The 26,331-nt window shown below is 33.7% G+C and overlaps 1 protein-coding gene across 4 annotated transcripts; it reads left to right on the top strand.

Annotated features, from left to right (window-relative positions):
• Positions 1 to 3,521: 3,521 nt before the first annotated feature.
• On the top strand, positions 3,522 to 18,108 carry LOC123708720 (PHD finger protein 14). 4 transcript variants are annotated; one of them, XM_045659571.1, is made up of 21 exons: positions 3,522 to 3,560; positions 3,637 to 3,801; positions 3,869 to 4,005; positions 4,369 to 4,477; positions 4,772 to 4,900; positions 5,013 to 5,095; positions 5,346 to 5,500; positions 6,111 to 6,263; positions 7,340 to 7,455; positions 8,026 to 8,144; positions 8,982 to 9,167; positions 10,059 to 10,261; positions 10,966 to 11,084; positions 11,481 to 11,649; positions 11,889 to 12,618; positions 13,507 to 13,614; positions 14,305 to 14,376; positions 14,915 to 14,974; positions 15,725 to 15,846; positions 17,525 to 17,633; positions 17,713 to 18,108. In XM_045659571.1, the coding sequence occupies exons 1-21, from the start codon at positions 3,551 to 3,553 to the stop codon at positions 17,731 to 17,733; spliced, it is 3,075 nt and encodes a 1,024-aa protein (XP_045515527.1). In that variant the 5' UTR covers positions 3,522 to 3,550; the 3' UTR covers positions 17,734 to 18,108. The 4 variants fall into 4 exon arrangements, with proteins under 4 accessions (XP_045515527.1, XP_045515544.1, XP_045515535.1 ...); XM_045659588.1 differs by having other exon boundaries at positions 11,502 to 11,649; XM_045659579.1 differs by having other exon boundaries at positions 10,978 to 11,084.
• Positions 18,109 to 26,331: the final 8,223 nt, after the last annotated feature.

Genomic DNA, 26,331 nt, shown 5'->3' on the forward strand with positions numbered 1-26,331 from the left:
GGAAACGCATCAAAGTGGCCTACACAGAGACCAGCTCTTCTGACTTAGGTCATACTAAGCACTCGCGCGTGGATTGGATGTCACAAGCTACTTGGCAGCTGATAAACGACCGTAGGGAACTCCACCTAAAACTGCTCGGAACCAACGACGAACTACTACAAGCCGACCTCAGACAGCAGTATCGGGAGATTCGTAAGAAGATCTATCGCAGCTCGCGAAAGGACAGAAGGTTGTGGGTTGACGGTATTGCTGACCACGCTCAAATTGCCGCTAACACCGGCAACATGGGAGAACTGTATAAAGCGACTAAAATCTTGGCAGGAAAGATAAGTCAGCATAAAAAGCCTCTAAAATCAAAAGACGGTCAACTTATCGTAACAGCAGAAGGGCAACTACGACGCTGGCGTGAACACTTCGAGGAAACCTTTCGTCCCACAGCTACGCATGGAGGCATGCAAGACACATTTCCACCACCCAGGCCACTAGACATCGATATCGAACCACCTACACGTGATGAAGTGGAGAGAGCGGTCATGGGTCTTAAGACTGGTAAAGCACCAGGGCTTGATTTAATAGCCGCAGAAATGTTTGGAGAGGTATCACCTTGCTCTCGGCCCCTTCCAAGGTTTTCTGCAGAATTATCTTGGACAGGTTATCTGCAGCCGTTGAGCCTCTCCTTCGCATAGAACAAGCTGGCTTCCGGCCTAACCGCTCGTGTACCGACCAAATTAACACTCTTCGTATCATTCTCGAACAGGCATCAGAATGGCAGAGAGAGATTTATCTTACCTTTGTTGACTTCGAAAAAGCTTTCGATACGTTGAGATGGAGCAGCATATGGTCGCGACTCTCTAACATTGGTGTCCCGCCAAAGATAATTAACCTAGTTAAGGCCAGCTATAGGAACTATTCTTGTAGAGTGATTCACGATGGTCTCGTCTCAGACGATATTCAAGTGCACGCAGGCGTCCGGCAAGGCTGCTTACTCTCGCCACTACTTTTCCTGGTTGTTCTCGACGGGATTATGGATCGCATACATCAGAACCAACGTCGCGGAATAGAGTGGGGATTAACCAACATCTTAGAAGATTTGGATTACGCCGATGACCTCTGTCTGCTGAGTCATACGCACCGCGACATGCAATCTAAGTTGGACGACCTGGAACGCGAGGCGGGATTTGCGGGACTCAAAATCAACACCTGGAAAACGAAAGAAATGCGTGTTGGAGTTGAGAATCGCACCCCAATACGGGTGGGTGCAGAGGACATAGAAAGCGTTCAACAATTTGTTTACCTCGGAAGCGTCGTGTCTGAAACTGGAGGTACAGAAGAGGACATCACTTCGCGCATTGCCAAGGCCAGAGCAACCTTTGCACAACTTCGGCCTATATGGCAGTCACGGATGTTGACGCGTCGAATCAAGGTTAAAATATTCGGATCCAACGTCAAATCTGTGCTGCTCTATGGGTGTGAAACGTGGAAGGTCACCAAACACATCTCGCACCGACTCCAAGTCTTCGTTAACCGCTGTCTTCGCCGTATTCTGAACATCTACTGGCCTGAAAAGATCTCTAACGAGCAACTTTGGGAGCGCTGTCGAGAAACCCCGATCAGCCAGCAGATCAAGCGACGCAAATGGAATTGGATAGGCCATACACTCCGAAGGGATCTCAATCATATTCCCAAGCAGGCGCTTGATTGGAATCCGCAAGGAAAGCGGAAGCGTGGCCGTCCCAAACAAACCTGGCGCCGAACAGTTGCGGACGAGGCAAAGAGAGCCGGAAAGACTTGGAGCGAGGTGAAACACGAGGCTCAAGACCGAACGCGATGGAGACTCACTGTGGACGCCCTCTGCCCCACCTAGGGGTTATAGGACATTAAGTCAAGTCAAGTCATAACAATATACAAAAACCAAATAACACTAAAAATAAACCTTTATACAGAGCGATATAAAAAAGTACAAAAATAAATGACGCTAGCAAAACAGTTTTTTTTATTTATAAATAATAATATTTCGTTTATAGAGGCAATCCAATCAAATTCAATAAATTATAACTTTAAAAAAAACAGACTCACGAGTTAAATCAGGCCAATTGGAATAAGCTGGTACTGGGGAGCACCTACCTAGAGCTGTGAACAATACTCCATGTGGGGCCGAATTTACATTTTATAGTAGCAAGCGATGGCCTGAAGCTAAGCAAGATGAAACTATGTTTTCTCGACTCTCGCCGGAGAGCGACCTGTGTGTGAAGCGGAAGCGTGGCCGATCCAACCTGGTGATGTTCAATTGCAGTTGAGGCAAAGAGCTGGAAATATTTGGAGCGACGTGAAATGCAAAGCTCTAGAACGAATGTGACGGTGGCTCACTGTGGACGAACTTTGCCCCATCCAGACATTATAAGATAAGACATTAAGTCAAGCAAGTGAGTAATTAAGAAAAATATTCTACACCCTCAACTTTTAGAGATGATTGAATTAAAAGCATTTGATTCTTAATATCTTTACCCAAAACAACTCTATGTCGTGTTAAATCTATTTCGTTTCATTAATTCGGGTTTGTTTCTTAACAAGTAAAAGTACATAACCAATCTAAATTAGTTTAACTATAAAATATGTCGTATTCGAGATTGAGATTTCACCAATGGGAAGAATAATAGTCAATAGATCAATTCATTATTTAAATATTTCAAAGAAAATAAATTATTTTAGTTTTGATATATTTAATTTCTATTCGTTTATGTACACTGTAAAAATATAGTATTTCAAGTGCTAAGTTATCCAGTCACTTTTTACATATAATTGCACCGTTAGAATATTTAAGTTCTTTGTTCAAAATATTGGAATACCGATATAATATACAGCATATTTATATTTCAAGACAAAGAGTTATTTAATAAAAAAACGTATGTGTACTTATATACACGCCATTGAAGTTATACTTCTTTGGGGTAACAAAATAAAAATCTTTTCAAAAATTTAATCTTTCGCCTTATTCTACGTTTATAAAAAAACGACATGAACATTATAATGAATTTACTCTATTCCATTCTATTTTTCCCTAACGTGCCAAAAGAAGTATAACTTCAAAAATTCTAAAATGTTGACTATAACTAACTTCAGGGTATCGGTTTTTAGTGACGGTATGCGGTAAAAATTTACTCTCATAATATTTCCCTAACGCGCCAAAACAAGTATAACCCCATAGGTTTTGTTTTATTTCGCAAAAAAAAACATAAACACAACATGAAGCATACATGATAAGTAATTCTTCTGTTAAACCTGTTAATATATTATTTCATTAAAAACCTTGTATTTATGTTATCTCAAATTGTGAGGATTGAATGTAGAAGTTACGAAAGCTTTTAACTCTATGATTAGGTGTCAACTATCAAACGTCAGTAGTCATTGTCAGAAATGTCAAATTAAACTTGAAAGCATCATAGAAAATATTTTATTATTTAATAAATAAAATATTTAAGCAATTTATCATGAATTTCATAATATTATAAGTACATTATTTGTATTAACTTAGAATTATTAATATGTCATTATGAATAATCGTAAGTTATCATAATAATTTACAAAGTTATAAAGTTATAATGATTCAATTTTTTAAAGTTCTTTATTCTTTTACAGAAGGCAGAGTTCTTGCTAAACGTAAGGTTAAGCCGGTGGAACCGCAATCTTTGCTTGATTTTGATCTTGGGGAAGGTGAAAGTTCAGATGATTCTGATTTTCGAATAGAAGATCATCCTGAAGACAGCGACGATTATTCCATAAACTCTGACGACGATGGAAGAAGTACTTATCTTTTTTTCTCCCATTATTAGTTAGAGAAAAAGAAAATACAAGATATTTATATTTCCAGAAAATGGTGCAAACAGTGGTAGTTCAGATGAAGAATCAGGATCAGACATGGAAAATGAATTTAAAAATCCAGCACCTAAGTTGGGAGCAGAGGTGTCTGTTACAGATTTGCTTGAAAAAGCTAAGAAAGAATTTAATGTAAGTATATCTTTATAGCTTAGGGCGTCAAAACTTTGCTGTGTGGTGCTGTTTGTTTCTCTATTCGTGTAGGTAATGGGTGCTTTGCCTGGTGTAATAATAAATGGTTTAAATCGCATCACTAATTTACCTATTTGTTAATAAAGGTGTTGTTATTAAAACTAATTCTGAAAATATGAGTTGGCCTTAAGCCCATTTGTGGACTTATATGAATACAATTACTAAAAGTTGAGGGGAAGTTTTAGGGAAAGTTGTAGGGTAGGGGAACTTGTGGAGTTCATGTACAAGGAAATTTTTTATTCAATTCTGTTCAGTTTCAATTATTTTTCTAGTTGCTCTAATTAAACTAAAATTTTTTTTCAGATTCCTGATTTGGCCAACATGATGATTTGTGCAGGTTGCCTGGGGTCAAGAAGTGATGATTTCAATGAAATTGTTGAATGTGATGGCTGTGGTGTTACTGTGCATGAAGGTGATAAGATATTTAAATAAATGAGGTCTATTCTATAGAGACTGATACTTTTTTCACCAAATTTGAAATAGTTACTAAGTATATTTAAGCAGCATACTCAATATCTATCTTTGATTTAATAAGTAAAGACTGTGTATTTTTTGCGTTAATTTAATTTTAGTTTATATGTAATTTACCTGTTTATATTTAAAAAGTGTTAATAGTTACTTAATATTATACTAAAACAAAATATTTATATCCTTAAAGCTTGACATAGGTTTTTTTAAATATAGACTTTAATTTGTTATTTTATAGGATGCTATGGTGTTTCGGATGTGACAAGTGAATCAAGTACTGTAAGTTCGGCATCAACTGAGCCCTGGTTTTGTGAAGCATGTAAAGCTGGAGTGTCTGATCCTAGTTGTGAACTATGCCCAAATAAAGGTGATTATTTATTTTGTTATTTTTGAATATCGAGTTTTGAATATATTGAAGAGGACTGTAATTATGTACTCAGTAAAGTGAGTAAAACTTGCACATCAAACAAATGTTTCAGGTGGAATATTCAAAGAAACTGAAGTCGGTGCTTGGGTCCACTTGGTCTGTGCTCTATATGTTCCTGGGGTAGCATTTTCGGAGGTATTATTTAATCTGGTTATTTGTATTAACATTAGTGTTTATTTTCAATTTTATTTCTTCAATAATAAATTCAAAATTTGTTATAACTGTGCTTGTTTTGTATGATACAAATTACTCCACACAAACATTGTTGTTATAAACTCAAAAATTATACATTAATCTCTCAGTGTCCTAGGCTGTTCACCTAAGTATTTACTGCCTCATTTTGAGAGTTCAAGACCACTTAAAGTTCTGGTATTATTATTTTCAGGTGGAAAAATTGTCCGGGGTGACGTTATTTGAAATGGCGTACTCTCGTTGGGGAGCGCGTAGTTGCGCCTTATGTGACGATTCGACGCTCGCTAGAACGGGCGTGTGCGTAGAATGTGACGCCGGACTTTGCAAGACATTCTTTCATGTCACTTGGTAAGTGAAACTATTTTATGTAACTAAATAATGCTTTGAAGATTTAGTAGCATGTTGTATCTTTGAGGTAAGCTACAATGTCAATGCATATTCCTCGTATTAATTTGTGGCAGCAGTTTTGTTGTTTCAAAAGTTATAAAAGTGACTTTTTGTATTGCCTTAAATCAGTTTTATTTCAAAATGTTATAGCTCTCATGTCTTACTGGCTCACATCACGGCTTAATGGATTGGTCGGAAGACATACCTCTTTACAATAATTTTTGTAATTAAATTATTAAGTAAAGTATCATGCCAATTATGTACCCTTAATAAATTATTGACAAATGATAAACTATATTTACTTGTTTGGATTTTCTTGAATCAACTTGGTCTGTGTAACTTCCAATAGCAAACCCGATCCCAAAAATGAGTTTTTGTCCTGTGCATTCCACTATTAAGAGAACTACATCGAGCATGCATACAAAAATGTCGGAGTCGCTGTGGCTATTGGAAGCTACAGAGTACGCGGCTCATAGCAATATGACCGCACATTAACATCCTTTGTCTATTTTTTAGTTATTTCCTGATATTGTTGAGGATGTAAATAAAGTGTTTATTGTGATATTTTTAGCGGTCAACGCGCCGGTTTACTGGCCGAGGCACATTCAGAAGAAGTGGAACAAGCGGATCCGTTCTACGCACATTGTCGTCTACATTCTGATAAAACGTTGGTCAAGAAGAGAAAGCGTAATTGGCTCGCTTTGCAGTTGAGAACTGAGAAAAGGTATATTTTATCATTTGAATATATTTATTTATTTACACTTCGTTACATACGTTACATTTATAGAAAAACAAATTACATAATACATAAAAATTGTACTTAAGGGATGCAACAGGCAGCCCTTATCGCTAACAAGCGATCTTTTGTACCCTAGTAAGGAAAAAAACTAAAAAACTAAATATGATGGGTAAAGTGCAATAACCAAATCTTATAAAAAACAACCTTAATCTAAAATAATAAACAAAATATTACTAAATTAACTAATAACTAAAAAGCTAATCTGTATTGCATTCAAGAATTGAAAAGAATAATAAATAATTACTAAAGTTACAATTGAGCAGTTTATATTTTTAGTTAGTTTTTTATGTTTAGTTTGGTAAGGTTTTTAGTTTATTAAATTTTTATGTAGAAGACTTTTAAAAGATGTTAGGGAGATAGCCTAAAGTATGGAGTCAGGCAGTATATTCCATAACTTAATGGCGGAGATCCTAAACGTCCTAAAAGTGTCTAAAACGGGTGAGCTGTGAGATGGGATTTCAAAAATCTATTAGAGGAGCGTAACATATAGTATATAATAGTTACGAAAATTTGAATTAATTTTTAAGTTAAGAGGGAGTTTGGGATTGAAATGAATTGTAATTGAAATAATAGTATAATAGCTCAAAAAATAACATTAAAACTCATATATCATTGTATAGTGCAGTTATGGAGAAATAGTTAAATATGGATAACAAATGGAATAAGTCTAACAATTACATATTTATATGGTGTCTAAGTTCCTTATTAAAATGTATTAAAATACATAGATCAATCTAATTCCACTGTTTTAACTTAATAGTATTTATCTGTCTCTTTTCATCATAGCGTAAACATAATTTGTTAGAAGGAGATAAAAGGTTTAGTTTAATGAGTTCAAATTTATTTAGTATTTGACTGTGACTATGTATATGTGTAGTTTCTCCGAAATGGACTATGGAAAGGTTTTAAAAATTATATGGAATTATACAATCCTTTTCACATAGTCATAAATTGTAATTGTCTTTACAAAAACAATTGTAACTTTTCCGTTTCGTTTATAGGAGGTTGGATTTACAACAGAAATTGAGTACTGAAGCAAAATTAAGGATTCAAAGAAAACTCGTTAAGTATAGAAGGAAGTATGCACAACAAAAGGAAAATAGACATCCACCCTGGGGTTAGTAATATGGTTTTTACGGTTTATGTACTTTGAATACCATCACAAAATATAGGGCGACTTTTTTTCTACACTTTACTTTTTTGGATTGGACATAATTGTTGTCCATTCTAAGAAATAAAAAGCAATAAATATATGCGAAAGTCAATGTAACTTACAATTATCCTGCTAACAGGCATATGGTCTGTTTAAATGAACTAAAACATAGTTGTTTTTAAATTTGGGTGTGAATCGTTTGAACTCATGTACTATTAAGCTTAATTATTATTACGCGAAATGAAATTATTTTGTTATTTAAATTAGTGTAGCGGATTGCCACTTCTTCAACTTATACGCACCTGATTTTTAAACTGACTTTAAATGTAAATATGGGAATGATACGCAAAGGCCGGCAGCACACAAGCTAACAGGTGTATAGTCTGCTGTTATCACTGTGTTCACCCGCCCGCCTGTTTTCCTTATTTATGTTTATCTTCAATAAACTATTCCATGGTTTTGTAAATTTCATGAACGCATATAGTTTTCATGTACTACTATTGCGTTTATTAAAATATATATTGTATGTTTCAGTACCAACTCAGAAAATGGCTCGTATGTTGTACAGTAGTGCATCCGCCATGAGGAAGTTCAAACGCAAAGCTGAATGTATGGGCATTGATACGCACGCTCTCGAGTTCCAAGATGCGCAGGTATGAATTCGGTTTATTAAAAACTTTTTCATAATAATTAAATAAATTATTAATTAAAAATAAATGTTTCGATGTTGTATGGCGTTGCGCAACATTGAGGAACATAATTACATCCAGCGCCGACTGGGGAACGTGATAATTCCAAGGTGGGAAGAGTAAACTCGGTAGACCGAAGCGTTGGCGGAATCTTGGTGTTCGAAGTTCGACGGAAAAAGCAAGAGATACTTGCTGATGTATGGCCCATAAGGGGTTGTAAAACCCTTGATAAAGATGAATAAATTAAATTACGTAGCAAATGTGAAGTCAATTAGTTCGCATAATTGCCTAGCGCCTTTTTTCCCGCGCTATATGGGTTTGATTCGAGACTTACTTATATTCTAATTCGTGTCTCAAGTTACAATCTCGTTTTGGTCGGTGTCATATAGAAAAATGGTTTAACAGTTTTGACGTGACAACGTCTTATAATTCGATGGAGCCGGTTGCACGCACGAAAAAACATGACTCGTGCGGCGTTACGTCCCTCTGAGGCGTTCCATTTAAGGCTTGAAATGCAAGCGAGAGCGCGGAACGAGCGACAAAAAGGCTTAATCTATAAATATCTATATAACAAATAAAATTAAAATTTTCTTTTGAAAAATTCCGGTTGAAAAATGCAACGTTATGACGTTGTCACGTTCAACTATCGTCGTCGTTTTAAATTAGATTTAAGTGTGTCGATCTAGACTACGGTCCTTAGCGAACTGTGACTAGTTTGACAAAATCTAAAATGTTTTCGACGTACTTTGTGCGGACGTAACATTCAGTATCTATTGGAGATTCATTAAAACTATTTTACAGATGGCAGCGCTGAAAGATGTGTCCCGTCGCTGGCATGTGCCTCCAGCATTTTCGGTGGAGTTTGTCGGCTACTATTTGGAGAGGAATACGAGAGTATCATCTCTAAGGCGATCTTTGGAGAGGCTCACGAAGGAGAACGAAACGCTTCTCGGCAATAATGAAACGCTTCGGACGGATTATGATGAGGTATTTAAAGGATTTTTTCAATATTTAATAAATAATCATATTTTTAAATAATTGTTAAATTCTTATCACTGCTATTTTTTTTCTACATTGTGTTTTTGCTTTAGCGTGCTCTTATCCCAAAGGTCGTAGGTTTAAATCCCGGCACCAATGGACTTTTTTATATATGTCGCAGTAAAGTAGTTAAATCAGAGAGTTAATTGAATCTCTAGACATTTAATTAAATGTCGACATTCAATCAAGTCGCTAGGATTTTGATTTAAATAATGCAGCGTCGAAAACCTTTAACTATCTGTCTGACCGAAAGCCAGCGTGTTGATTAACAATGTAAAACAAGACTTCGCCATGATTATTTCATTTGTTGTTGTTATTTCGGTGTGATCGTGAAGAACTGAGAGCTTGGAAATTCCAAGATTTTTTTTATTGTAAATGGTTAGGTTAGTCTAGTTGCCTAGGAACCTTTAGGAAACTCCTTAAACGTTTCGTTCACTCACTTGTCTGACGGAACTTTAGCGACTTGATTGAATATCGATTATTAATTAACTGTCTAGAGATTCATTTAACTATCTGATTTAACTACTTCACTGCGGTATATATACGCATTTAACGCTTGTACGATGAATGTAAACATCCTAAGGAAACCGTCATGGCTTAGATACAAAATGTCGACGGCGTATGTTAGGGAGAAATGGCTTGTCGATATAAAATAAAAAAGTATCTCAAAATAGACAAAAGTCTGAAGTTAAGGAATGTAGTGTCAGTATTTTTCAGCATGAATATAGAAAAGTATTTATGATCAGAATTATTAAAAAAGTAATATCAATAGAGAGTAGCGAACGGCACCTATAAATTCTTACCTCTAAATAAATTTTGAATATTTCACTCAATTTTCAGGCAACAAATGAGAACACGGAAACCCTCGAAAGCCTCTACAGTACCCGTCAAAGCCTGCAAAAGCTTTACGACTCGTTATCAGTAATCTGCCCGAAGATAAAGATACCGCCATCTACTACCAGTTTCCTGGAAAATAAGCCGTTAATTCCGCCTCTAGTACATCGCTCTACGCCTAAGGTCACACCACAACAGTTGCAGAAACGGTATGATATATGTTAAAAAATGTCTATTCAAATGATTATATAAGCCAGCAGGGTTACTCTGTAAAACGATTTGCTAAGAAAAGGGACAATATTTACATTAAATTTAATTTAATTCGATTTTTAAATTCTAAATTTCAATAACATGGTATGAAAACTTAGTCACGATTTCTAAAACTGTTAAAGGTATCGAGAAAAGCCTTCTAAACTATACCATTAATTAACGATAGTTAAGCAGTTAACGGTGAGAGATAACACAGAAAAATCACTTTCAAAAGCGTGGCAAACTTCCGTTAAGGGCGCCATCGGTACCTTTGGCTTCAAAAAATAATGTTCGGCTGAAAATTGGTTGGCCTATCCAGCCAAGTATTAAAATGCTTATGCGGGAGCTTTTCTTCACTTCTGACTAAGCACAGCTAATTCACTGTTGTGTATATTTTATAATATTACATATTCTCTCTCACACACAAACAGTCTAACATAACACACGCACGTATTCAATACTATATGGTTACGGAAACGCATAATGTATATAATTCTTGTAATGGTATAATAGACAATTTTAAAACATAAGGTCGAATATTACTGTCTTTTTAAAAGTACTTCTATTCTAAATGTTATAAGTGAAATTCTGATAGAATAAAGTTTCATATGAATGGTTAATATAAGAGGGGGTGACCATAGACATTCTCCTTACTGTAAACAAGGTTGGGTAGCAGGTCAATGTCTGTGCCAACTGCGGCTGCACTTAAGATGGGCGTTGGTTTTCCTCTTAGCGACAATCCGGACGCTCGCCATGGGAAAGTGCTTTCGACGTCGCTGCAAGGTACAACTTTCACTCATAAAATCATTTTATAAAATAACGTATTCTATATTCGTATTACGATTAATACTCTAGATTATATAAGTTTTATTTAATATCTGGCGAGAACAAAAAAATTGAAAATTAATTACTAGTTCCCGTTAATAAGACATTTTACTGCATTATTATATATTTTTAATGGTGTCGAAACAATTTCATATGTGTTTAGTTACATTTAAAAGTTGAGAACTGTTTTGAGTACATTATAATATATAGTCATGTGACTGGTTTTGAATAACGCTAGCTTCAGCAAACGTAAAAGAATTAGTCATGAATTAAAATGGTCAGGAACGAAGTAGGCTTTTTATTTATTAAGGGAAAAGTTACAAGTTTTTATTAAAATATGTATGTAATGCGTAGCTTCCTGCATGTCCGACACAGGCGTGGCGGCCCGCGAGTGCGCGGTGTGCGCGCGCAGCAGCGAGCAACACCTGATGGCTGCGTGCGATACCTGCCATCACCATTACCACTTGCACTGCTTGAGGCCGCCGCTACAGCGACCGCCCAAGAAGAGCAAGCTTTATGGATGGTAAGCATAATAATACATCACCAATCATCACATTTCACTATCCAAAAACTGCCTATAACTAACTAAATAGTTAGGAGGTGATTAGTTATTTAGAAGATATAAGAAAAGTCTTAAATATGAGCAATGATTTGGCTGCTAACAAACGAAAGGCCCTTTGGGTGTCTATATGTTTATACTATCAAATTCAATTCATTTTAATAAAATTTGTGATAATATATAACTTAAATCTTCCCTTTTAGGCAATGTTCGGAATGCGATAAAACATCTGATTCGGAACCTGAGGTATTAGAAAAGAAAGTACCTCGCAGATCACGTATTCGGTACAGCAAAGACGGGGCGATTATAACAGAACCACACAGTCCCAACTCCAAACCTAGTTCACCATCACCCAAACAAAAATCTGAAAAACACAAAGAAAAGCCAAAAACGGAAAATATATCGCCCATAAAAGTGACCATAAAACCTTTCGAATTCAGTAGCGATGGAAACGAAGAAGTGAAAAGCAAAAAGAAGAGAAATTCCAAAAAGGAATATTCTGAAGATATCAAGAAGATACACAAGCGTAGTTTCACATCGCCCATACTAACGAACACGCCCTTAATGTCGATCACGCCACTCGTAGCGGACAGCCCGTATGATTCCCACAATGAGCACTCAAACGAGTCAGCGAATTTGCCGCCACCAAAAAAAGACGAAACGTACCAGAATCTATCCTTCTCAGCATTACTCAACGATTCGAAAGAGAGAGACTCTAAGGCCATTGAAAGTTCTATTGAGAGTACGCTCGCCAATTTATCGTCGGATATAGCTAATTTCAAAGCGAATAGGAAACGTAGAAAGGAAAAGCACAGGTCGAGATATTCGCCAGATCTCTTACGCTCTCCTTCTAAGTCACATAAACATAAGCGGAAGAAGAAGACTCAAGATATGGAAAATCCTGAACAACCGCATCCAAGGATTACAATTAAGGTAAATATTTCGTTGCATTAAAAAAGTATTATTAAAAGTAGTCTAAATTTCTTAACTTAAACAATCTTTTGATTTAAAAAATTATGAAATTGCACTGCAATAAAAACTTAATCTGTATTGGAAACTGGAGAAAACTGTTGAAGTGTGAAAACTAAGTATTCGTTTGGCGCGTTGCGCGCGCACACCGTCACATAAAACCGACATCCTATATTAGTTTAAATAATATTTCAGTTTTTTCTATTGTTAGTGTCGCATTGTCTACGAACAGAATTAAATTTTTGAAAATATTTTTATCTTGTTACGCCAAAGAAGTTCTGAAGCGTGTACTTAAGTACACACACGTTTCTTATTTATTACGTAGGTAATATCATTAATATTGTCATTTATAATCATAACTTATAAACACATCTAAATGGCCGAACCTAGTTAAAGAAAGGACCTTTTGTCGTTATCGGGAAATTGGTGGTGGGGCTGGAATCGGCTCGTAGTTCGAATCAGCAGTAGAGTCAGGGTTGATAATAAATTTAGGGTACTATTTGCCCACACACGTGGCGATCTAGGGAGCGATTTAGGGTTGTCCCCACCACTTCCCTGATAGTGCCTCTGATTTTAGGGCCTTAACGCTTTAATAGTAGGACTAAAGTTACTTTAAATTCCATTCTGAAGTTGTTATGACTTAAATTTGGTGGATAAAATTGTTTCTTTAGTTAGTTGTGGTTGGTGTCTCAGCCTTTAGAAGAACTTAAACATTAAAGCCAAAAATACATCATCGTATTAGATTTTATCATTTATTTCCAGGTAAAAAAATTGGTTATAGAATATGCCTCAAACTGTTGTTTATAGTACAGTATATTATGTTACATAACATATATATATATATATTTTCAGATTAAGCCGATCCCAAAGCCAGATGGTTCCTTGGACACTCAAATGTTCTACGTCCCCACTGATAGCAATGATGGCCCGCCGCCACCACCAGTTAAAAAACACTCCAAGGTATTATAATTAATATTTCAATAATTAAAGTATTGAATGCTATTAGGGTAAAGATGTGGACCGGTTTTTCACAATAGAATAAAAAGAAGATATCTAAAAGTAAGTAATCCAAAAGTTATACATTTTCAAACACCGTTTTTTAGATTCTGCATGGTGAAGTGGAAAGCAGGTTTTGCCCCGCACTATCAGTATGTGGAACCAGCTTCCCATTGAAGTATTTAAATTCCAATTCGACATACAGTCCCTCAAGAAAAACGCGTACATCTTTACCTAAAAGGCCGGCAACGCATACGCCCTCTCGCATTGAGAGTACATGACACATGTCGTCGCTGTAGAATGATAACCTCGTATGTCCAGAGAACCAAACATTACAGGAAACGAAAAAATGTTTGATTTCGTCAATGTTCGTTAAAATATTATTGTGCTTTTGTTCATAGTTTTGGATGGTAAAACGGATATTATTATTAATAACATAAATAATTTCTTAGTTCATTATAGCAGTTAAATGATATAAGAGTCTAAGAATACAAAATAAAGATTTTTTTGACATACGAGGTAATCATTCTACAGTGACGATGTAACATATATCATCAGATGAGCGTTAGCCCCCTGTTCTATGAAAAAATATTCTAAACATAAACCGTCTGCCGTGTAAGTATGCGCATATTAACAAAAATAATTATATTGCAGCAAGCTGAACCAGAGACACCGGAAGCTCCAATACCGCCTACAGTCGTTATGCCAGATCCTTTAGCGACATCTGTAAGTTAATTGTTGGCTTTCCATATCTGGTGGAGTTTTATCGGAAGATAGTAAATTGGATTGAGAAATAAATGATTTTAAAAATATTTTTTTTGTTCAATTTAAAATTTAATTCATTCATATACAATTAGGAAAATTTTCATATCATGTTTGTTAAACAATTATTTAGTTTTGACTATGGAATAAAATAGCAATTTTATAAACGGTTCTATTAATACTTAATTATGGTTTTTTTTAAAGTAAGATTCAGTTAATTTACTATTTATAACCCTTGCACTCATATACTAGAATGTTAATCTAGGCGGTGAACCTATGGAAAACATTTATCTAATCAAATTAATAGAAAAAACCTTCCAAACATTTGCAGAATTTAGGTAATGTTGCAGGGTTTTCGTTTTGTGTTTCAAATTCTTTAGGGAAAAATTAGTTAGGGAAGAATTAGTTAGGGAAAAATTAGTTAGGGAAAAATTAGATAGGTAAAAATTAGTTAGGGAATCCAAAGTTGAAAGATGTATGTAGTATTTGAAATATATGCAAGCTGCCAAGCAAACCGGAGGAAACAGTGGAAGCGACGAGCGTAGCAAGTACAAAACCAAAGGTAATGCTTTAGTGAACGGATTGAAAAAAATTACATTACACACATTTTTAAAGGATTACTAAGAATCTTAAGCTTATTAAGGGATTTCAACGAACTGCAAATTATATAATGCTGTATATTGGAAATTCTATGGATGGTAAAGTATTTTTCCCGTTTTTCTACATTTGATTGAAATTTCAAGCATTTTAAATGCGAAATTAATTCATTCTGCAGAAAATGCAGTCCGATACATACGATACGCACTCGCACTGTAAATAATATAATATATTTGCATTTATATAAACAAACTAAATAATATAAAACTTCTTTATCTGTTTAACTAAGTTTTAAATTAATTACACTCTAACATTACAGTTGACAGTAAGAAATATGTTAATCACTTGGAACTTGCCATTTACTATAAAAAATATCTTAATATAACGTTCTTAATGATTATTATTGTGCATTTGTTTTAAACTCATTTTGCTTGAGTTTTAGTGAATTTTTTAAAAAAAGGTTCACTGTTTGACATAGGACATGTGATATTCATAATGTTTGAGTATGATATATGTCTTTTTCCAAAAAAATCTCCGAGTCAAAACTCATAAAGCGATGGTGGGTGACATTAGGTGTATTCGTAGGAAACAGTCCAAGTTTCATAAGAATCGGCTCCGCAGTTTGAGATATAGTACACACATTTGTGGTGTGAGGTATTCAACGTCAATTAATTTATTGAATATGTTACTATTAACCATGATCCCTGTCCAACAGCGGTCTCGTGAAAGCCGCGTGCGTCGAAGCGGCGGCAGCGCGCCCGTGGCCGTTGCAGCTCTTACGCCTTTAACTCAGTGCGACGTATGCCAACAGGCCGGGGACAGTACGGATCTCGTAAGGTTGGTGTCAAAAATAATATTAAATTAACAAATGAAAACATCCAACCTATTAATCACACGTCTAAAATCTAACCTTTGAATTTAAAAAAAACTGAGACCTTAACAAGATTTTTATAATAAATAAGTATGTTTTTATAATAAAATTCAATTTAGATTTTGAAAGTTCGACTTTTCATATCATTTGTTAATTTTATACGTATTCTATTTGCTTACAAATAAGCCTTTCGCAAATTGCTTCTAAATTTTCCATTAATACATGTATTGTTTCCCTTTTACAATAGCAAATCGATTCTACGTGGTGTTGAGCAATAGCTCAAATCATAGTTATATATGTAATGCAACAAATTTACCATTTAACACAAAAGTGCCATATGAAATATACAATATATACAAGAGAGATATACAAGTTTGTTATTCTAACCTGTCTATCGAAAGACGGCCTCCTCTAAACTTTTATCTTTTGCTGTCAACATTAACCAGCCCTTAAATCGCGTCGGCCTTTGGATCCTTTCCTCCTTTTTCTAACCTTTTAGCCCAGACCATTCGATTGCTCACTTCTCTGTTTGCCACTGAAAATAAATTTTATCAACACTATGCTGTTTGACATTCTATTATGTGTATATTAAAACAGTCACGTGCGATAACCGCGTTACGTCGCTACTTATCTTAACACTTGTTTGGATTTATAAACTAATCATGTTTATGTATTTGCTTTGTAAGCCTGTATTATGTCAAGGCTGCCTTATTTAAATAATATGTTTCTAAAGAACATTGTAGGTAACAATTTAGAGAAAATAGGTTTCGATGAAGTCGCGAAAAAATTGTATAGAACATGTGTAACACTTTTTTCGTCTGTTTCGTTGCAATATTATAGGTATACTATGTCATCAACCCAAAGTAATTATCGCCGGTTATCAAACGGAAGAACTGTTATCAGTGTTGGGGTAATAAGAGGCGTTCGAAACTTACCCTAATTGTACCTTAATTGACTATAATGGTAAATTAGCTAATTCAATAGTAAATTATAATTTGTAATAGAAAAAGGCTGTTTTAAAGAGTTCTTCTTCTAGGCGAAATTTTTACGTATTTCTCCGACGGACCCACATAGATTTTTTAAGCGAATAAAGGCATTGAATATTCATCCTTGTAACAAAAGCTTTGTTTTGCCTAGTTCTATTTTACGTACGGTTTCATTTCTAAATGCATAGTGTTCGTAAAGAATTGTATAGCTGTGGAAAAATAAGGCTGTTAATTTAATTTGTATACAAAAATCCGGCAATATTATTTTGTTAATATTGTTGTTATGAAACACATTTAAAAAATATACTACAGGATTAAATCGCAATTTAATTGGTAGATAGATGTAAACGTCTTTGATTGGTTGGCACGCGGACAAATCGATATAGATAGTAGGACTCACACACAATAACCAAAATACTGAATTAAGTTGAGTTATATTACCACAATTTATTTTAATAAAAAATGCGCATTAAAATTAGTTTAAAGAAAACTAGGACTCTCTCTTTCATGTCTTCTGTCAAATTATGTCGATGTGACAGTTAAGTAATTTGCATGCAAAATAAAAATAAAAACGTGATAAAAAACTCAATTTAATTCAGAATTTTGAATGAAAAGAAACAAATGAAGCTCGGTAATTTATTTTTATTTTTGTGTATAGGTGTGATGAGTGCCAGAAGCGGTATCACTTCACCTGTCTGGAGCCGCCCTTGAACAAGAACCCTAAAAAGCGCGGATACTCGTGGCACTGTGCTGATTGCGATCCGACTGTAAGTATTTCATATGTATAATTCTTTTTTAATATAAATTTCGTAAGATTGACATAACACTTATTAATTTGAATTGCAGGACTTGGAAGATAACAATTAGAATATATTCTAAGAATGCAAAAAAGGGACAAAATAGGCTTCTATACATATATTTTTTTGCATCTTATTATGGAATTATGTTCTGAAAATATATTGTGTTTGTAATTTAGGTGTTCGTTCATTCGTAGCATTTTGCTATACACTTTGTATGCGATATACAGCCAGGCCGCGGACGTATTTTAAAACCATTTTTATCGGATTGTCGTTTTATAATCGTTTGTCGTATCGCATGTCGTGTATCTTACTAAAATTGAGCAACTTCTAGTAATTTCTCATTTGTAATTTATAAGTGTTAATAAAATTTGTGACAATTTTTTAATGTATGTGAGGCCACATTTTACATTGTGTTCTATGTCAAATAAAATATATTATGAGTCGTGTTTTGTTTTATTTAGTTACTTATATAAAAATATTGCAGAAAATTATGGAATAATTTTTGATAGCGACAGATTTTTCAAAATACAAAACTTCCTAACAAAGAGAGGTTAATAATATGAAGAATAGTGGCTATAAAGCCAACCCGAAACAAAAAAGTTATATTCAATATAAATTTATCGCCTAAAAATACTATCGCTACTTGGAAATTGGATCAGAGATCGTATTTTCCTAATTTCCGCTCTATACACTAAAATCTCTACTCTATGTTATTAGTGTAGATAAAATAATATTTTATGATCACGGTCCTCAAATGGGTTTCCTTTGTGAAGTGCCTGAGACATACATTTTCAAAATAATTCAGGAACATTTTCAAGGAGCTTGCACTTTGAGTTTAGTATAATACGGAGCCGTATAAAGCTTGCTAACAAGTTGGGCCACAATTACAAAGTAGGTTGCGAGCTCACTGTGTTGATACTTGATGAAAGGGGCTACTAAATCTTGGGCCCGAAAGTTTTTCTTTGTTGCAAAGTTATTCGAACAGAACAATCATTATAGTTACGAGATGTTGAAACTCACGTCTATTATAAGTTACCTTGAACTTCTTTAAAGTTTTGTATAGAACAGGATACACGACATCGCCGCCCATGGACACTCACATGGCCCAGAAGTCTCGCAAATGTGTTCCTTAAAAAGTTAAGAAAAAAAATGCTCAGTTGTGAAACGACAGATGTGGTGATATTTCATAAAAATGGAGAGTTTGAGGTACGTAATAAACAAAAAATTTAACTGACTTCAAATACCTAAATTAATACACCAAGGTATAGAAATTCGTACCATAATCTAAAAAACTGTTAATCCGATTATTAGACCGGGCGCTAGAGATAGTTGAGTGCAAAAAGTGAGTTTCGAATTTCGCCAACGGATTTGAGTTAAGAAAAGGTCGAGGAATATTCATATTATTTTTTTTACTCCATTTCTGTTATGCGTAAAGGGAATATTGAGTACATTATATAAAATCATTTTAATGATTATTTCGATAATAATTTATTGTTTGCTCTTTTGGTAAAACTGAGTATGGATTCTCAAATAATAAAAAAAGACGAAAATGCAAGAAATATTTTTTTTTTAAATTATAAAGCAATAAAAGTTTTATATAGAAAATCAGCGAATATAAATAAATGTACTAAAAATAGGTAAAATATTGATTATTGTTCATTTAGTTACGAAAAGCTTAATGGTGTTACGAAAATATTTTTATAATTTTGTGCAGAAATTCTGATTTCTGCTTCGTATATACACACAAGTTCAGCACAGCAAGTAACTGTCATGCTATCATTTATCTGTGTCGCTACTGTAGCTTTTTCAATATAATTTATCTATCACGTACGAGTCCCTCGTATACGCATTTCCGTATTTTTTAAAAGTTCACTTCTGAATAAACATTACTTAAAGTTTGTGCATTTTACAAATAACGATAGGTTTAGTTACTATACTTATCGATTCCTTACTTACCTCCTAGTTAGACCATATTAAATTGATTAAGACAAATAATAATGATTAGTTTAATTTCAAAGAAAGTGGTACATTCTCATTGATTAATCATAAATAACACCGTACAATCGGCCTTATAAAAATATGCATGCAAATATCATATTAACTAACATAATGTCTTAATAATAAGAAAAGTTAAGTTATTATAATTGGTTTCAAAACTTATGGTCTAAATATTCATCATATATATTTGGACAGATCATAAAATACCTATGGGTTACATACATAATTTTAATATAATATGTCAAAATGTATTTAAAGCATTTGAAAGTTGATTTCGAAAATTCATACTTCGTTATTCCTTTAACGTGTTTCCGATACAAGAAATCAGGCTTCAGTATTTCCTGCAATCGTGTTTTAATACCTTTCAAAGTCGACGTGGTTTTATTGGCTTTTGAAATCGCGTTATCGTCAGTTGAAGGTGCTGAGGAAAGTGGAATAAAATGAATTGAAACAAAAGGTGTAATATTTTAGGTGTTAAAGGTAACTGAATCACTGCCTGTGTTATATAACCAAAGCAACAAAATCTCCGTAGATCTATAGCCAAACATATTTCTGACCAGTGTAAACTGTGGCTACTCTGATGTATGACTTAATGATATTAAATAAACAAGCTGTTTTAGCTCTTGACGCTGTATTTTTATTTTTTTAAAATTTGGAAATAATTATAGGTACTAAGGAATAATGTAGCATTATTATGGTGAAATTGTTGAAAAGTTTATTGGTCACAAACATACAAAATCCTCTATATAATATTACTAAAGACAAAGCGCTTAGTATATTATGAAAGGTGTTTCTTATATCATCGTTAGGCATGGGTCGTAAATGTGTTTCACTAATCACTTTAATTTAGAATGAGCCTTGAAAAATAAACAATTACTACTGTTTCGTTGAGAATGGAACTGAGGTTCTGGAAATGTACAAAAATCCATTATTTACAGTTAAATATATCATACATTTAACTCCCTTTGTTCTTTATCATAAACCCATTGAAGTGTCATCTTCAGGATTGAAGTATGTACTTGGAAAAATTCGACGCGAGGTTGGGACATGAACGCTTTTCGCTCTGTTAAATCTGATCTATTTAACTGGAATTCTTTATGTAAAGGGTGAATTCTACTATTTCATATTCTGTGTAATGACAACGGTAATTTGTATTTTGCCATTAGGGATAAGAGTATCTTAAACATATCGAGAGGTACTTGGATATCTTCTTACGTTATAAAGACTAAAATAACTTGTATATGAAAAATTATGACATTTTTAAATGCCTACCTACGTACCGTATTAATTTTAACAATTTAAATGTGTAGATAGAACTTCTATAACTAGGTGTCCCTACATTTTGTGTTCTATCCTTTATGGTCCAAAACTTTTGAATAAATTCCCAGTCGATCAATAGACCTCGTACGATTGAAGCTTCATAACTTTACTCGAGACATAAGTCGTATCATATATAATATGTAGGATTTGTAAACTATTTCGTTGTAATAATGCGCATACAGTTATTATTGAAAATACGTGTAAGATAACACACGAAATACCGTCGCTATCGGTGCTTGAAAGAGTTTTTATATAATAAAAATTCAGCCCACATGGGCGCTGTTAATCCTCTTTTTTTGAATAATTAAAGTTTCGTAAACACACGGAATAATTAGACAAAGCTGTTGCAAAAGTTCAGCCAGCGGACCTGAATAAACACTACACAAAGCGAAATTTCGTAACATTTTTAAGGCATTTTAGTATATTACAGAACACCTGAGTTTGTATTATAAAGGTTTTTGTGTCCGCTAATGCGCTCCTGCATAATATACACAGTAAAAAGTTTATTTTTATGATACTAGATTTTGAGTATTACTCGTTTACGGCTTTCTATACAAGCGAATGAATTTGCCCTGTACTTAGTTTCAAAACAAGTTTAATTTTTAATTGATGTCTACACTATCAAATGCACCAACTGATAACATTTCTCACCATTGCAAGATATTCAGTTCACGGAATGAATGAGGTGTATAACCCACAATCAATACTATGTGACAGATAAGAATGTTGGTCCACGGTAATCGGTATTGGTTTATATTATATTGTCCAGTTTGCAGATATTGCTCTATGTAGACAAAGTGTTTGACCATATTATAAAGTGCCGAGTGGCCCTACTTTTTTACATATAGATTATAGAATAGGTGCCAAACGGGTAGGAGGATCATATGATGTTAAGCGATACCAATGCCCATGGCCACTCTTAATGCGAGAGTGCTCGCGAGTGCGTTGCCAGCCTTTTAAAATTTGTACTTTTAAGATTTTGTGTTTGTAAATACTTCAGTGGGTAGATGGTCCCACATAGTGGTGTAATGGTTGGCATATGTCATAAAGAGAACAGTTCTAGGATAGAGCATATTATGTAATAACAACATTAACAATGCTTATTTGACGCAAGGGAGTCATGGAAATAGTAACGTTGGTGGGAGATAACAAATATAGCTTTTAAAAATGATATTATTCCAATTTATTATGTACTCTTTTGTCATCGCTCCTATCTTCATATTCAATATGTAAATGAGGTTCAGTTTATTTACTTGCTTTGTTAATTACCAAAAAGTACTCAAAGCAAACACCGTGAGGGCTGTAATGAAAAGTTAAAATATCTACAAATATTCGTTTAAACTTTTGATACGCTTTAGAATATAAAGTTAAACAAAATGTAACGCTTTTTACGCTATATGTACATTGAAGCGTAAAAACAAAAACTAAAAAAAAGGTAAATATTTAAACATATATTTAGTACTTTGGTACTTAATTATATAATAACAACATATAACAAAATGAGGATTGGCTTCTTTGTTGATCGATTTATCTATAGAACTATTAATATTTTATTGTTGCGTGCCTTTCTTATCTACGCCAATTTCAAAATAATCTCATATACTTTTCTACGTAGCAGCAAATAAAGTGTGTTTAAAAAGGTACAACCACAGATTGAACTATTTTATAGAAAGAAAATCAGGTCAACGCCTGCCTCTACATCTGCTGTAAACCGTTGGTTTACAGCAGTGGCATATAGTAATTGGATTTATATCTGACATTGATGTGACACAAATACTTAATAAAAATAAATGTAACGTGTCTTTATCTCATATCATGTTTATCAATTATTAATAAATAAACGGACAAATTATTTTCAAGGCGACTTACATAAAGTCATAAGAATCTTAAACACAAGCCTGACGAGTAAATCTCAAGATAAGTCTGATTACTCAAGTCAAAATGAGATCTCCGAGAAAGTCGCATTAATTGCTTTGAACAAAGCTTTGACTCGAAATGTTCGCTACTATCGTGAGATTTACCCATTATGTACGTATAACGTTATTTTACAACGAACTATTTTCGGAAATTTTAACAAGATTTTATTGTCTTCAAAGTATTTATGTAATATTTCAACAATCTCTGAAGTAAAAAAGTTGTACTAAATGTTTTGACTAAACCTTGAGAAATCCTGTTCGAAAATATAAAACTCGATTTACCAAAAAGAAATCGTTCGAAAGCGTTACAAAAAAAAACATATCTAAATGTCCTCTCTATGACTGTAAACAAATAAGTTACCGATATATAAACTTGTTTGGTAACGGGAACAATAAAAAAAAGAAAAGGAAAATAGAAATTGGTTACGGAATGTGTAATCGACGCTGGCCGGTGTCTGACTTAACGTTTCTAATTCGATTCTGGACTGAACACGGTATTGCAGTTCACTGTTACTGGAACTTAACTGAAAAGACTTTCCAATTAAGTAATAATAATAAGATTATCTTCACCATTAAAAAAATATATCTAACGATATCTTATGAAATGGTTTGGTTTGACAAAATTGCTATGTTGGCGACTCAAAACTGGGGCTTCTTGGTTTATTTACAGGAACTTCAAACTAAAATTTGATTTTATAATAAATAAACAGATGTTACGTACAACCAAGTCAAAGTCATCCCTAGACACTCATCATTAGACAATATATAATTTTCTAGGTACACACGTTTTATTGCCGGTAACTACGATAAATAGCTTTCTTAACATTCAAAATTTGGCTTCTAATTTTACTTAAACTTTATGTCGTACATATAAAAGACAAAGAAAAAAGGCTACACGCGTATGTAGCAAATACATGTAAAAATGTTCTGTAAAATTACACAAATTGTTTTATGATAAAAGCGTCGCTAAAGAGAAAATACCAACGGGGATTCAAAGCTTAAAAGTATTTACACAAACGTATACATTAGTAAGTATGATAAAAATATAAAAGCAAACATACTTTTTTCTTTTATCTGTACTGCATAAATATGTTTTCTCCCTATCGTGGGATTGCGAGCTATTTGTTTAGCTTTCGTTATAAACTATTACCCGTAGTCCCAAGAGGCATCGTTGGACGTATTATATGACGATAGCTAATTTTCAATGATTATTTATTTAGACCGAATGGTTAGATTATAAGGTTTTTATTCCTAGATAATTGAGAGCGAATGAAAATTAATTTTGTCGTTTATTTTTTAAAGAGATCCATTTGATCCAAGAGAATTTGCAAAATTTTAGTTTCAACCTCAAACATAGATACGTGACTTCTTGTTCTTTAGTCGCGTTCTTCATTACTGAAGGTCGTGTTTTTTGTATATCTTCCTCCATTCTTCCTGTCTTCGGCATGCCTTCGCGCCTGTATAACATTAAGGCCTGTAAGAAACTGAACTGAACTTGTTCTGTCCAGCCAGTCGACCGGGGATTCGCCTCGGGTTCTCGTGCCTTTCACTATAGTTAAGTGACTATAATGGTATATGAATAATTCAAATATATTATATATTTATATATATTTTAAATATATTTGATTAAGAGAATCATGCTGTCTGATTATTTGAGTAATTTTATTGATTTAAAAATTTCTACATAAAAAAATATCTACTTAAATATAAATTAAACTTATACCTCAAGATTCAACATGATAATAACTGATTAATTTGTCACCTGATGCCACATACTGAAACACCTGATAGTTATATGCCTTTATATAAACATTTTATCTATTAACTTGTAATAGAATTCCCAGGCTATAGCCATGCCTACTGTGGTACGTTTAACCACTGTACAATCTGTATTTGTGTAGACACCAAAGAAGCCTCCCCGTGTTAATAGCAAATTATAATCGTACAGATTGCTCTCTTTATTTCGTAGGCAACGCCTTTCCGTTGCCATATTCTCATTAAGCTTACACAGAGTACCAACATTTTTATTTTTATCTTGTTTAAGAATGAGTTTTATTTTGTATATAAGTTACGGACGAGTAGAGTATGGGATAGACGTTTCATTGATATAATAGTTCTCATTTAAGGCATGTGAGTTATCAGCCTGCTGTGCCTAACACAGTCTTAGACATGCTTGTTGTTTTACAAAAAAATTCTTCACCGTACCTACGAACGAATAAATAAAGCATTGGGGGTCGCGTCTTCATCACTAGGCTGACACTTCTTATTAAACTTTATTTAATTAGACAAAATAGTATATCGACTACAGTAAAATATATATTATATTACGTATATATCTGTGTGTGATAGATCGATTTAACCATAGGAATGCGTACAAGTATGCAAACGACCAAAACAACATTCTATTGCAGATTTTAAAACTGTCAAAATTTGCCTACATATCTATGACGAAAAAAAACTTTCCTAAGATGTTATACAAATAATACAAATCTGTGTTGTATGTTCTTACTTGCTTGTAGAATTGTTTCCGACAAGCTTGTGCTAAGGAAATAGTTAACTGCGGATGTAGGTTCTTAGTAATTACGGTTAGTGTTCAGATCCAACTGTGACGTAATAAATTGTCGCAGTTCTATAAGTTTTAGTTATAATTTACTAAATAGCATAAGCTTGTTCAGACAAGGACTAGCTATGGTTCTCAAGTTATTATATACGAAAATATTTAGGTTTTTTAGCTAACTGTGGTACATAAAGATGGAAATTGCTCCCCGTTCCCATATCGTTATATTTTAATTTTTATTTTCAGAATTTAGTTTTATAATAAGTCTTGTTACTTGTCATTTTATTTTATTTTTGTTAATTTAGTTTTGCGTTACCGTTAGTATTTCTTTTTCCTTACAAAAGTTGCCTGAAAGACATCGCTTGTTAGGTTCCTGTTGGCTCCTTAATATCTATTTATGTATATTATAGCCACAAAGTATCAATAAAAAAATACGGTTGTGATTATACAATCGTAATGTTGTAAGTTTTTGCACAAAACTCAGAAAGATTGTGTATTTGATAATAATTACTTATCTATTTAAATTAGAATGAATTATGACATAAAAGGCTTACGGTATCTTTTTAGATATTTAAACTCAAATTCTCGTAAAAATGTGACAATATGGGTTTTGTATATAGTAGAGGTGTAATAATAATTTAGTGGAGTTACAACTATTGCATGTTTTTCTTTAATCGCTTTTTTGTCTATAAAAGAGCCATCATATGTGCTTGACAGCTGCCGTTAATTTTTCGTTTCTCTGCCATGCCAATGTCTTTGCAAGGCGATTATTACTTTTACCGTAAGAGTTAGCATTAATTACGCATATAGAAAAGAACCATTGGTATGCAGCCCGGATTTAAACGCACGTACCTCAGGTTGAGAATAGACTACA

Source organism: Pieris brassicae, chromosome 1 (assembly GCF_905147105.1).
Source record: "Pieris brassicae chromosome 1, ilPieBrab1.1, whole genome shotgun sequence".
Classification (NCBI taxonomy): Eukaryota; Metazoa; Arthropoda; class Insecta; order Lepidoptera; family Pieridae; genus Pieris; species Pieris brassicae.

What these genes read in the sequence shown, in the direction of transcription:
- LOC123708720 (XM_045659571.1), top strand. An exon ending in CTCTGACGACGATGGAAGAA is followed by an intron (nt 3,802 to 3,868) that starts GTACTTATCTTT and finishes TTATATTTCCAG; the next exon opens with AAAATGGTGCAAACAGTGGT. An exon ending in CAGTTGAGAACTGAGAAAAG is followed by an intron (nt 6,264 to 7,339) that starts GTATATTTTATC and finishes TTTCGTTTATAG; the next exon opens with GAGGTTGGATTTACAACAGA.